Below are 12,152 nucleotides of genomic sequence, written 5' to 3'. Positions count from 1 at the left end.
TCCATCTTGCACCTTTTTCCGGTGGTTGTCAGTGCATAACCAAAAGAGATCAGCCACGCTACATTAAGCTCCAAATCCGATCATTTCTGTGCCGCATGTGTCGTTAATACTTAACACACAGAACAGCTGTGCTTCATTGTCAGACAGCTTGCTGGCAGCCCAAAATACTTCTCTCTTCAAATAAATTCCCGGCAGAAACCGATGACCACATCTTGGAATTCCATTGTATTGACTGCACGCGTAGAGCACCGAGAGCTTCTCTCGGTCTATGTGTAATGAAGACAGACCTAAGTATTTACTGGACTCATGTACTATTATTTTAAAGGAGCACTTAGTACTTCACACGTGGAAAACATTGGAATGTTATATTGTTGAAGCAAGCCAGCTGTGAAATACTCGAAAACATAAATCATAAGGGGTCCTTCAGCGTTACTGAAGGAGAAGAAAAAATATATGTTTTTTGCCAGACAAAATCATTTATAACTACACATCCAGCAGAGCCCTATTTTCAGGTTTCTGACTTCATGTTTGCGAATCCACAATAAACGACAAATCAGTTCTCCGGCCGGATTTGGAAACCCAATAAGGCTGGTCTAGCAGGACTGTCTGCTCTGCTCCAGCACTGCATTAGGAAACGAGCAGAAGATTCGTCGTTTTATATTTTATTACTTGTTGCAGAGTTCCTGACTGCTGGAACGCCGCTGATGGAACGGCCGCGCGCCACTGCCTTCTCCAGACTTTCTGCGTTGCATTTCCAAAATAAGGCCTGACAGAACAAGGGGTTTGAAAGGAAAGAAAGGGGAAGGATTTAAAAAAAAAAAATGCTACTTGGGATGGCTCAACTGTTAGGTAATGCTAGAGGCACCTCAAGAGCAGAGTGTTCAGGTCACGAGAAACCGTGAAAGGTGGCCTGTCAGACATCTGTGCCTCTCCACTGCAAGGTCCCATGGAGCGTCAGCAACCGCTGTGCCTAAACCTAGTGTGTGACCACTTTGTGCAAAATCGGCAGCTCAGAGGTCAGTTTGTTCCGTGTGTGTATTTTATATTTAAAAGTTAAAGACAAGGTGAAAGGTGCCCAGAGATCATCCCCATCCTCACCCCTCCATGTTGGTTACATTTGACAGTATCCATATAGACCACAATCAAGGATGGAGCTCCTGCAGCTCAGCAAGCATCCCGCTGCACCAACAATGCAAAGGTCGTAGGTTCGAATCCCAGGAAGCTCACACTGAAGGCCTATATAAACATCTCTCACAAATGCAGGCCAAGCAACTCCAGTCACAACTCCTACTTAGCTGGAGCAGCTGAGGACAGGGAAGTTAAATTAGGCAGCAGATGAACTGGCTTCACTCAAGCAATTGCATTAGACACACTGGGAAAAGGGTAAAGCGTGGTACCTTTTTAGGTGAGAAATTAAAAGCTGGATGACAACATTAGATGTTTGTCTTCGAAACACACTGAACTGTTTTCAAAGTAAATCTAAGTCCACGGGAATCTGGAAGCTGCCCCCCCCCCCAGCACGCACGCCGGGGCTTGTGAGGGCGCTGGGTCGAGAAGGCACTTTGGTCGGCTGCTCCGGCAGCTCAAACCACAGGGTCTAAAAAAGAAAACTAGAAATGCTAGACACAGGGCCCTATAACTTGCTCTGGCATGTAACAGAAGAACGAACAAAGATGACTAAAGTTACCCACAGGTTTTATTTAGGGCCACGCAGTGAAGTTTCAATAACACACTGAAGCACTGCTACATTTAAAAAAAACTGCTCGCTAATCAAAATAAAAAACACACACACAACGGCGGCAGCATTCAGAGGTGAAGGGGAGAAATGCCGTAAAGAAATATCGGGGCATTGCTTGGCAATCGAGACATGCACGGCGCCACCCCCCCCCCCCCCAATATCATATCCAGAGATTTCTGGCAGACACAGTCTTTGCCCACACACACGATCAGGCAGTGCTACTTTAACAGAGGCCGCAGAGAAGTTGCAATCTGTAGGATGCTTCGGATAGTATCAGTTCCCGTCACTGGAACGATCCAGTGCCCCTCAACAGGTCCCAGCTGTGGCGTCACCCACCCAGAAGACAAACGAACTCATGACAGCAATCAGTTGACCGAACCATTGGAGGAGGGGTTGGATGGAGCTGAACTCCATAAGACCTGTGGATATTCCATATGCCTGTCTGCCCCCAAACCACCCCCCCCCCCAGGGCAACCCATCGCCTCTCCATGGGTCTGCAGCATTTGTCGAAGCCCTAGGCTGCTACTCCCCCACTACTTCAATTAGCAAGGGTTCTTCTCAATTCAAGTGGCTTTCTAGGTCCTATGGGAAAATTACCTCGCCCCCCCCGCCAACCCCACCTTGTAGAGTCAATTTTCTCACTGTGCAAAGAAAAACTTGGGAAGTTTGATTCCCTTCCTGGTTTTGTTTGCTCCTGGTTTTGTTGGGCGACACCAGGAATGCAGCATTATTCCTGCAGAGCCCCTCCCAAAGCGTCCCAGGAGGGCATTGTTGGGGGGGGGGGGGTTTGTAGGCATCCTGTGATCCCCAACCCCCACTTAGCAGGCCCAAGACAGCACATTTCACATCCATCCTTTCCAAAAGTCTCTTCATGTATAGGTAATCCCAACACGACCGGGGATCCCTGTGAGAGCAGGGGGCGCTCTTATGCGTGGCTATTCCCCGAGCTGCTTCCTCTGAGCGCGTCAGGGCGGCTCGGGAAAGGCCAGAGAAATAACTGCTCTCCTTCATATGAAACCAAAATCACCAATAGCAACATCTAAAATTGAAATCTTCTTGCGAGTCTGCATGTTAGAAGTAGAGGCGTTAATTATAACACATAATACAGCAAGTGTTCCAAAGCATTTCGTGTTTCAATCACGGAATTATGATATCCCTCTCTAAGATGTTCAGCTTTTAACATACATATCTAACTAAGATCCCACCCAAACTCCATAACTGCTTATACAGCAGATGGTCATGACAAACCCAGACAGCAAAGTCTGGACATATGGAGAATGTCTGTTCTCTCAGTTACGGACAATCTTATGCTTTGTGCAGACTAACCTTGATTATTTACAAAGTACTGCATTTTAGGAGTAAAAACAATTAAACATACATCAAGGGAATCAACTCTCACACCTACACTGAGGTCAAATTGACCCCAAAGGCACATGTCAGGTGACTTCTCACAGTAACATAATTATTGATAAGCATGTAAGAGTTAAGCTGAATACTACGTACATATATGGGATATATCATTATGGATTTCAGCAATCAAATATTCAGAAAATATACTTTGCTACAAGTTTAAATCTAGAACCGGCTGTTTAGAACTGACATTTTGCCCAAAACACATCCCACTCGCTCACTTCCGCATCTCCAGGAACTGAATCCACATCACGGTGAAACCAACCAAGTACATCGTTACTGAAAAAAGATAAAGGAGATTATGAGGATGTGTGGTCCTCGAGGAGTGTCAAGGACTGCATGACAACACAGTGGAAGTTCTTGCATGTTCTGGGTTCATAAGCACAATGTCCGGCAGTCCTGCCGTCGCCCAAAGCCTTTCTGTGTGGTCCATTAACGTCCCCTTTCAGTCAAAAGAAACCCATCCATCGCCTGAGCTGACATCACTTCCTGTGCTGAGACAGAGGCTCAAAGGAATCTCAGCAGTGTCATTTCACAAGTTCCCAGTTGCGTCTCACATTCCCAGTACAGCGTGCAGTGCACTGTGTGACTCCAGGAAGTCAATGGACAGTAGGAGCACTGTCCCGCTGCATGACTGACAGCTCATCTAGCTTGTTATGCATGAAAGAGCGAAGAAATCCCACAGAAAAATCCTCTTATTCAAGCTCAGACTTACTATGGAATTGTGCCTGAAGGGGACTTTCCCAGGGAAAATAATCGCATGCGGGAGCAGGCAGCGATGACGATGTGATGGGTCACAATTCATACATAGGCCTCACTTGTTGGCCATTTACCCATAATGCAATTCACTCCCACAAACAAGCAAACAGCTGTTTTTGCTTAAAAATAAAGCCAACTACAAATTGTGTATGTAACTGTTTGCACGCACTAATTAACTTAAGCCACAACGATGACTCTAAATAAGACAAAAGACTCAGGTGTGATTTTAAAAATACAGGCAACTTCCTTAAAGAGTCTGATTACAAAGCTTTAATATAAAGGGAAGCAGCTCATTTTCTCCTGCGAGATACTAACAGATGGTTATGAAATGCAGGCAAACCGTGTGCAGTCTGGTAAAGGCAGTGTGACTAATGCAATAACGGTTTTTCTGCTTCCTTTTAAAAGTCCATTCACAAAACAGCTGGCAGGATAAGCTACACGAGGTCCGGCAAGCGACGACCGCAGCCTATTAATACCAGCGGCGGGCTGAAGAGGTGAATGATGCAAACTCCATTTAGTAGTTTCTCCAGAAAATGCAGACATCCTGTTGAGCTTCATGCCGCGTGGGATGCCTCTCGCATGGGGAAGTACGAACACCAGACATGAAGGTCTGACAGAAGAGGAATGCCAAACGGCTGACATGTTGGATCTCATACCGCAAGAGAACAACAGGGGAAGAATTTCATTAGACACACGACATGAAATGATATTACTTTAGTCTTAGGTGGTCCCACAACCAATCTACCACACGTGCATCGGGAAAGGTACCAAACCGCAGTAAAGGACTTAATTATATTAGCTTTCCTTAGCTCATCAGTGGGGCCTTGGGGGGCTGCTGTGTCTTAAGGAGATTACAGGATTATTTATTTGCACGTATGTATTTAACTGCTTTGCTGGATGACAGGACAGCTTAATATCAGCTGAATCGGTCACCGTTTAATTTACCTGTGAAGCCGAAATGGACACGAACACCAACACTAACGTAAAAGCGCAATTAAAGCAGCACAGAATCATATTACGGCTCATTCGCTCTTTACACTGACAGCTTCTCCCCCTCATTCGAAGGGTCGCTTTCGGGGAGAAGCCGCCCACCTACAGCCACCGTAAGCGCTGAACCGAAACACGCATTTAGCCACATATAACCAGACGGAGGACGGAACGGGGCGGAGATGATTTATAAAAGACAACGTGACAGCCGGGGGGCGACGGCTCTGCACGCTCCGGAGGCCCCCATCCCCTCCACTTACAGAGAATAACGCTGCCAGCCAGCGATCAGAAGGCGGCTCCTCCGCGTATCCGGGCCGCAGCGCTATAACTGATCCGAGATATAAATATAAGAGAATAAAGTGATGACTGGCACCCCCCCGGGTCCCTCCGCCGCCCCCCGGCCCCTCCGATCGGCAGGAACGCAGCTGCCGACAAAGGCAGCCGGGCCTCGGTGCCACACAGACCGCGCAGCGCCGAGTCCGACCGCTATCAGACACCCAGTATCCCCCCCCGGCTGGGACGGGGCTGCACTCATATAAATGTGGCTAAATCAGCCAAACAGTGACCGATCTGAATAAAACCAAGCCTCATGAACTCGGGTTACAGCCGAAAGGGACCCGCGGCTCTTACGCCACCGCTCGGATGCGCTGATCCATCTGATCCCGACGGCGGTAGTAACCGCTAAGGCGACCGATCGGGAGGCAGCAGCCCGCTAACCGAGGTAACTAACCGGGGCTGGGATACAGTGCGTGCGGACTAGCTGGCGGGGCGCCGCGGTAACCAGCGGCTGTCCGTCCAGCTTACGGGCAGCTGCTTATCGTGGCCGCCGGAGGGGGATCCGGGTAACCAGCGATCGCCAGTAAGAAGAGCCACGTCGCGCCCGAGACGGGCCTGCTGTTATCGGCCGGCGTCGGACTCTGGCGGCCAGCAGCGGCGTCGTGCTGCCGGGCTGATCGATAGCTACGCGCCGCTGATCGGGGGGGAGACGGGCCTGCTGGCTGCACGGGGCTCCGCTTACCTTGTTTGCTTTCTATTTTCCCCGACATTTCGGAATCAGACGCGGGCTCTTGACGGAGAATCACACCCCGGCGGCTGCTCCGATTCCCTCTCTGCGCGGTCGCTCCCCGCCTTTAGTCCTGCATTCCTGCGCGTCGCGATTTCGGTAACGATGCGGCTCTTCCAGGCGGCTCCCAGGCGCATTTGCTGGCTACATCACCGCCGCGGTCATCGCGCCCCTCCGTCCGAATAGCTGAATGAGGCCGAGATCGGCGGCCCCTGACTATCACGCCAGCGGCGGATGCCGCCCCCTGCCGGATGGAATCCCACGCTACGTTTTTTTTCCCAGCCCTCCGGCGCCGTTTTCTGTCCTTTTCTGCAGACCCGGGATTACTGTCACTCTTTCTACACCCGCCTGCTTGAAATATAGCATAAAAGCTGGAAATATCAGATGATCACATTAACGCCATACGACACGTCACGGAGGGGAAACTCTCCACGCGTATGATCGATGTTTTCACGCACGTGATCACCAGTTAGTTGGTAACAGGACTTATTACTTTAAACACCAGTACGGTTCACAGTGTTTTTGACTGTTGGCAGGGCAGCTTATACTGGAACTGATAGGAATCTGGTTTAAAAGCAACCCTTTCAAAAAATAAAACATCGAAGGCATGTCCTGGCCTTTCTTTCCAACCAACTAGATGCGAGATGTTGCATGTGGAAGGCACTTAGATTTAAAGCATAAATGCAGAGCAGATAGTTACTGACAGTAAAAACGCAGAGTGCTCGGCAAACGTGGACCGCGCGCATGCGCAAAGCAGCCCTGCCTTCATCTGAGACACACAAGATGCCTACAAAACACATGTTGCTGATTTAAAGATGGAGGCGGCTATGCTGCAGATCGCATTCTCATTTTCTCCGGAGGTCATCGTCAATTCTCGAGCTCTCAAAAACACTAGAAATTTGCTGAATTTAGGGTTATGTGTATTACTGTAGCTCATCCTCCAGTGCTGTAGGTGGTAGCAACGTACTCCACATGTGGCGTAAATCGTAATTTATTAGTAAGTATGGCATCTCCAAGCTAAATAATATAAACTCTTATACTATTAAATGGCCCAAAACGTTTATTTGCTAAAATAACAAGCCTTCCCTCGTCATAACGCGAATAGCCCAATAATCATAACTGTCTGGTGATGCTATGAATGGTTTGATTTCGGGAATTATATTGTATATCGACGTTAAATCCACGTCTATTAAAAATAATCCAAACACGAGATGGAGGCGTCCATGAATTAACTGGCATGTAAAACACTGCGGAACCTCAAGGCTGTTACTTTAATTAAAATGGATCACATGGGAGCTGCAAAATAAGGAAACGAAGTTAAATGACGTTAGTTCTATGTGCATTTGTGTTACATGTTATAGTAAGAAGTGTCCTGCATAACAGCCATGTCCTTCAGTTCACACATGATTTTTGTAGCTTGGGCCATTAGTTGCGTTTAAGATGGGAATCGCTGTTGTCACTGCACACAGTGGCACTCCGGTCAGCATGCAGGATAAATGTTTCCTAGCACTCCACAGAAATAAGATCCCAAAACAAAACGCACATTATGAGGATTAATAGAAAAGTGTGAGATGCTGGCAGAGTTCTGGTGGTTTTAAAGTTCAACATTTCAGCTAATTCACTTAGCCAACTTGGTGATGGGACTGGACTACAAATGCAGTAGACTTCTTATTTATACATTTATAACAATATTCGGACAGTAGACAGATCCATTTCTGTTATACAACTTATATTTTCCTAAAAATGTCGTTGACAATCTAGAAACAGAATAGTATGACACAAACTTGCTGATTTACATATATCCTTATGAATCCTTGATAAAATGAAAATATGGCGAAAGGAGATGAATATCGGTTATTCATGAGGCTTTTTACTGTCTCTCAGCGGGGTGGCCTATCGCACGTGTAACTCTATGGTAATATACATTTACAAAAGACACAAAAGCAATGTGCATTACTGTGTATTTCCCGTCTGAAGTCTTGTGCATGCATTCCATTTTGCACGTATTGCATTAACATATATGAATAACGTAAAAAGGTGAAGCGCTCGGTCATGCAATAGGAAGTGCGATTAGCATTATTTTTCCTTATAACGTAAAATAACTTATGCATTATTCTGAGTGTCCTCTATTATAATGAGCATACCACCTCGTGAGATAATCTGTTCACCAGAAAGGTGTGCAAAGTGAGGTGAGGTACGTTTTTGCTGAGGCTTCCACAAAAACTAAAATTAGAAGACAAATTCTCATTAAACAGCCTTTGATGAGTAACAGCACGGGCCATTTAATGGTTCAGCATGCAACTTTCTCAGAGTCTGCAGGAAGACATTCATCGGATGAAAATTGTGACGGTGAAAAATAATTCAAAATGTAAACTCAGCTGTACATTGGGTGCGTCCTTTATTAAAAGACCATCTCTGTGAAGAAGTAATCAGAAACCCGACCCAATGTGTTTTAATGACTTAGACACATAAACCATAAAACTCAGAAATTATTGGTTAATTATACAACATTGAAATGCATGATAATTTTCTGGACTGACACCTTCTGCACCACGTGGGACTCACGTATGCGCGTGAGTTGTACTCGGCAAAGTATTCAGTTGAAGCCCGATTTCTGTGATACCAAAAATTATTTTTTAGTGATTTTTTTTAGCAGGTCATCTATTTCTAGTGTTTTTCCCCATCAAGATGTCTAATTATTTCTTCCGAGGTTCAGCATGTGGTGCGTAAACTCATTATCGACAAGAAAACATTCGGCACCGCTAAAATTTCCCCATAGGTTGGCTACAGAAAATACCCGTATCTCCAGACTGTGAGGAGTCTGTGTCCCAGGGGTATTGTGAAATTACAGCGGAAAACAGATCCTCCCTCCCACCCAGGTGAACTCACATCTACTGAACAGCAGCAGGCTTGTTGAAGCAGGAACAGAGCATGTCCTGAAGAGGAGTTCGGCACGGATTAGAGACGTGCTTCAGCTGAGACGGACTCATTGGTAGTGTTTGGTAGCTTGGGCAATTGCTTGTCACCAGTGTCTTTCACGCTATTTATCATAAAACACAGACTAAGTGTGCATGTTTCAACTAGCGTCATTGTGGTAGTAATACTGAAAAACACAATGCACACAGTTGACCAATTATACCTTAAGAATGCAGATAAACATGAACAATATATGCACAGGGATCAACCACATTTAAATGTCTCTCGGGAACAAATGGTCGTCTGCTGCCCTCTGGTGGTTGGCACCAGCAAAGCAATTGGAATGAATGTTGTTTCACTCCGTCATAGAAGTAAAGACGTTCTGGCGTCTTTTACATTCATCTTATTAACTACTTTAAAAGTTATTTTGTTCAATACAGGTAAGAATTAGATTTGTCCATAAAGAAATTGTTTTTGGAAACTGGTTTATATTAAATAGAAATCCTATATCTCATGTAGCTCTTGGTTATCTCCTATGATCTTTCTGTCTTATGTCCCCGTATACTCACATCAAATTCTCATAATGCTGCGTGTTTAACGGCATTTAAACGCAATTAATTAACTAAGATTTAAATTTTGGGCACCACTGCAATGACGTAATCGTTCAACGGGACCCTAAGGCCTGGAGAGACACCCAGTGGAGCACTGCTGTAAGCACAGGCGAGAGGGTCCGAGGCTTGCTGCCCAAGTTACGGGAAGACGACAGCTCCAAAAGCGCCATCAAATAAAACGCTTACTTTAGGTCAGAAATATTACATCTACTATTTTATTTTAGGAAAGCAAGTGTTTTTTGGTGTACAATGCGTTCTCATACAAAATGTTGTTCATATATATTTTTTCTGTGATTTTGTTAGGATCATAAAAGAATCTCGCATCTTATTCAGGGTGGATGCTTGATATATACTCAAGGTCACCCGCGACGAAGATACTGTTCGAAGATGAACTGATGGTTGGATGGATTAGAAATGATGCAAAAGCACACAATTTATTGTCTGGGTCAATATCTCTGCTCTTGGTATAGAAAACACGGTTACTAATGGTAGCTCATCTATACACTAGAGCTTTAGAGATTTCAGTGTAAGGGCGATATTAAAATAAATTGTTAACATTAGATAACTTGTTTTTTTTTTAGATGTAAATACTACGCAACGATATGTAATCCAGCTGCGATAGTCATGCATACAGGAATTGTTTAATTTTATTTTCGCTAGTGTGATGGATGAACCCCCGGCATTTTCACAGCCTGACTGAATTCCAAAACAAAAGCCGACAACAAAGTATTCCTAAGCAGCGGTTCTAATGTGCAGGTTGATTTCAGTCTCAATTAGCAGCGATTTCGGAGGATCATCGTCATTTAAATGACCCAGTTCATTAGCAGGAGCTTGTTTGTTTCCTCCGCAGTGTGAGAGTAATGGGCACATCGGCGATGAGCCGCCGTTTCATCTGCAGACTCTCAGCCGTCAGCGCACATCAAACGCCGCCGCTTGCAAACGCGCACAGGATCAATCACTGCGCGTGCCCGTGATCGGCGGCGCCCGCGCGCCGTCACGCAGCCCCCGCTTCGATTAACGCGCAGCGACGCTCCTGAGCTGCAGAGGTTTGCCTTTCCAATCGCCACTTACCGTCCTGCGGCCATTTGTCTAAGACCGCATGTCATTTAGCATAGGCACAGCTGAAATAGGCAGGGTTATGCGGTGGACATAGTTTTGGATCAGGAGGGCAATTTGCATTTATTCAAATTAATAAAAGAAGCCTTTGCTAATTAAATTGAACAGTTGTGGGGTCAGTCTGCAGGTTCTCTATATGTGATTTTAAATTTCTTCCAACAAATAATGATTAAGTTTCATTCACGTGCAGGTGCTGCGATTGTCCGCTAGATGAGGCACGCGAGATGTCACGTCCATTAAGATTTCAAGCGGTCAAACTTGGTTGCCGACAGTGAGCTTAGATATCTATTCATTCTTTCATTTTGCGTTACGTTACCTCTGATTGGCATTACTCCTCCAATTTAAATTCTTTGCACGTTAAAAGAAACCGTATTTTTTAGGAACTAAGCTCCGCAACTGAACCAAAATATATTTTCTTGTCTAAAATGCACGTATGCTTTTCATTTGCATATGCGGACGGGTATATGCATTTTAAGTGCAGAATCCTACCAAATATTTCACGACATTGATTACATGGCTTCATGTGCTTGTTTTTACTTTTACTAAAGTACCAAGTGCCAAAATATATCCACGGATTTTAATTTAGAATGTCTAATAAATAGCCATGTAACTATGCATGTTTGAAATTCTGTGTCGTAGGTCTCGATCTGTCATATCGCCCATCATCTCTGGATCCCTGTTTCCTGGTCACCACATGCTTTAGAGGATGCATCTGGTTGCAAGTCACGAATTTGTTGAGGTTTGTCAGTTTTGTGTCCTGGGTACTGTTCCACAAAACAGGATTTTTCCTTTATCCAGATAACTTAAGCCAAAGGTGAGGATTGTCCAATAGGAATGTCACTTATCTTCTCTCCTATTGGACAGTTTTCATGTTTGGCTTAAGTTATCCAGCTGACCGGGGAACCCTGTTTTGAGGAGCACTCTCCTGATACTGGTGAGCTTGATGGTCCATTTCAGAGATGAATTCTTATCCTGGCAGATGAAAGTCAGAGGGAGTGTAAGGTTTTCACATTATTTAGCTGACATTCCCCCAGCATCACGAACAAGGTGTGCCACTTTTCGCTCTTTATATAATCCAGAAGATGCTATGGCCTGGTTCAGCCTGCAGCCATCTACACCCCAGATCTACACCCGAGGCCCTGATTTGCACTCGGCATGACTGCTTAAATGTTGGGATTTGTAAGAATGTTTCCTGAGAGAAAGCTTCCCTTTCTCGTTATTTTCCCGAAACAAATACTCACATTAAATCTGTGTGGTCAGGTGACATTCCCTCCTTCTCACCAGTAGTGGCAAATCGTTTGGGAGATCAAGCAATTTAATCTGTGCAAAATTAGAAGTTTCTGCTTATTCTTTGGCATCAGAGTTTATATTATTTCTGGGGAAAATAATCACATTTACTTTCGTGTACCCATCTCCTTTAACCTGGGTGCTTTTCATGTGGGAGCTCTTGAATGGAAGGTGATATTATTTGGTGGTAATGTGCTGGGAGTGTGTGAGAAAAGCAGTTTACGTATGAGACGATGTGGAAGTTCTTACTAGAGCATGTTCACCA

General features: G+C 45.3%; 1 protein-coding gene across 2 annotated transcripts in view; it reads right to left on the bottom strand.

Annotated features, from left to right (window-relative positions):
* Window positions 1-8,952, bottom strand: part of rapgef1b (Rap guanine nucleotide exchange factor (GEF) 1b) — a 58,501-nt gene extending 49,549 nt beyond the window's left edge. Inside the window, exon 1 of one of the 2 annotated variants that reach the window (XM_049018925.1) lies at window positions 8,847-8,952. Coding sequence is in view for 1 of the 2 variants with exons in the window: in XM_049018922.1 (XP_048874879.1) it covers window positions 5,913-5,940 (28 nt within the window). In the remaining variant the exon portion in view is untranslated. Of the gene's footprint in view, window positions 1-5,912; window positions 6,238-8,846 lie in introns of those variants that run through there. The other variant, XM_049018922.1, reaches the window with a different exon arrangement.
* Between the last annotated feature and the right edge of the window lie 3,200 nt (window positions 8,953-12,152).

Source organism: Brienomyrus brachyistius, chromosome 7 (assembly GCF_023856365.1).
Source record: "Brienomyrus brachyistius isolate T26 chromosome 7, BBRACH_0.4, whole genome shotgun sequence".
Classification (NCBI taxonomy): domain Eukaryota; kingdom Metazoa; phylum Chordata; class Actinopteri; order Osteoglossiformes; family Mormyridae; genus Brienomyrus; species Brienomyrus brachyistius.
This window is presented reverse-complemented; position numbering and strand designations above follow the sequence as displayed.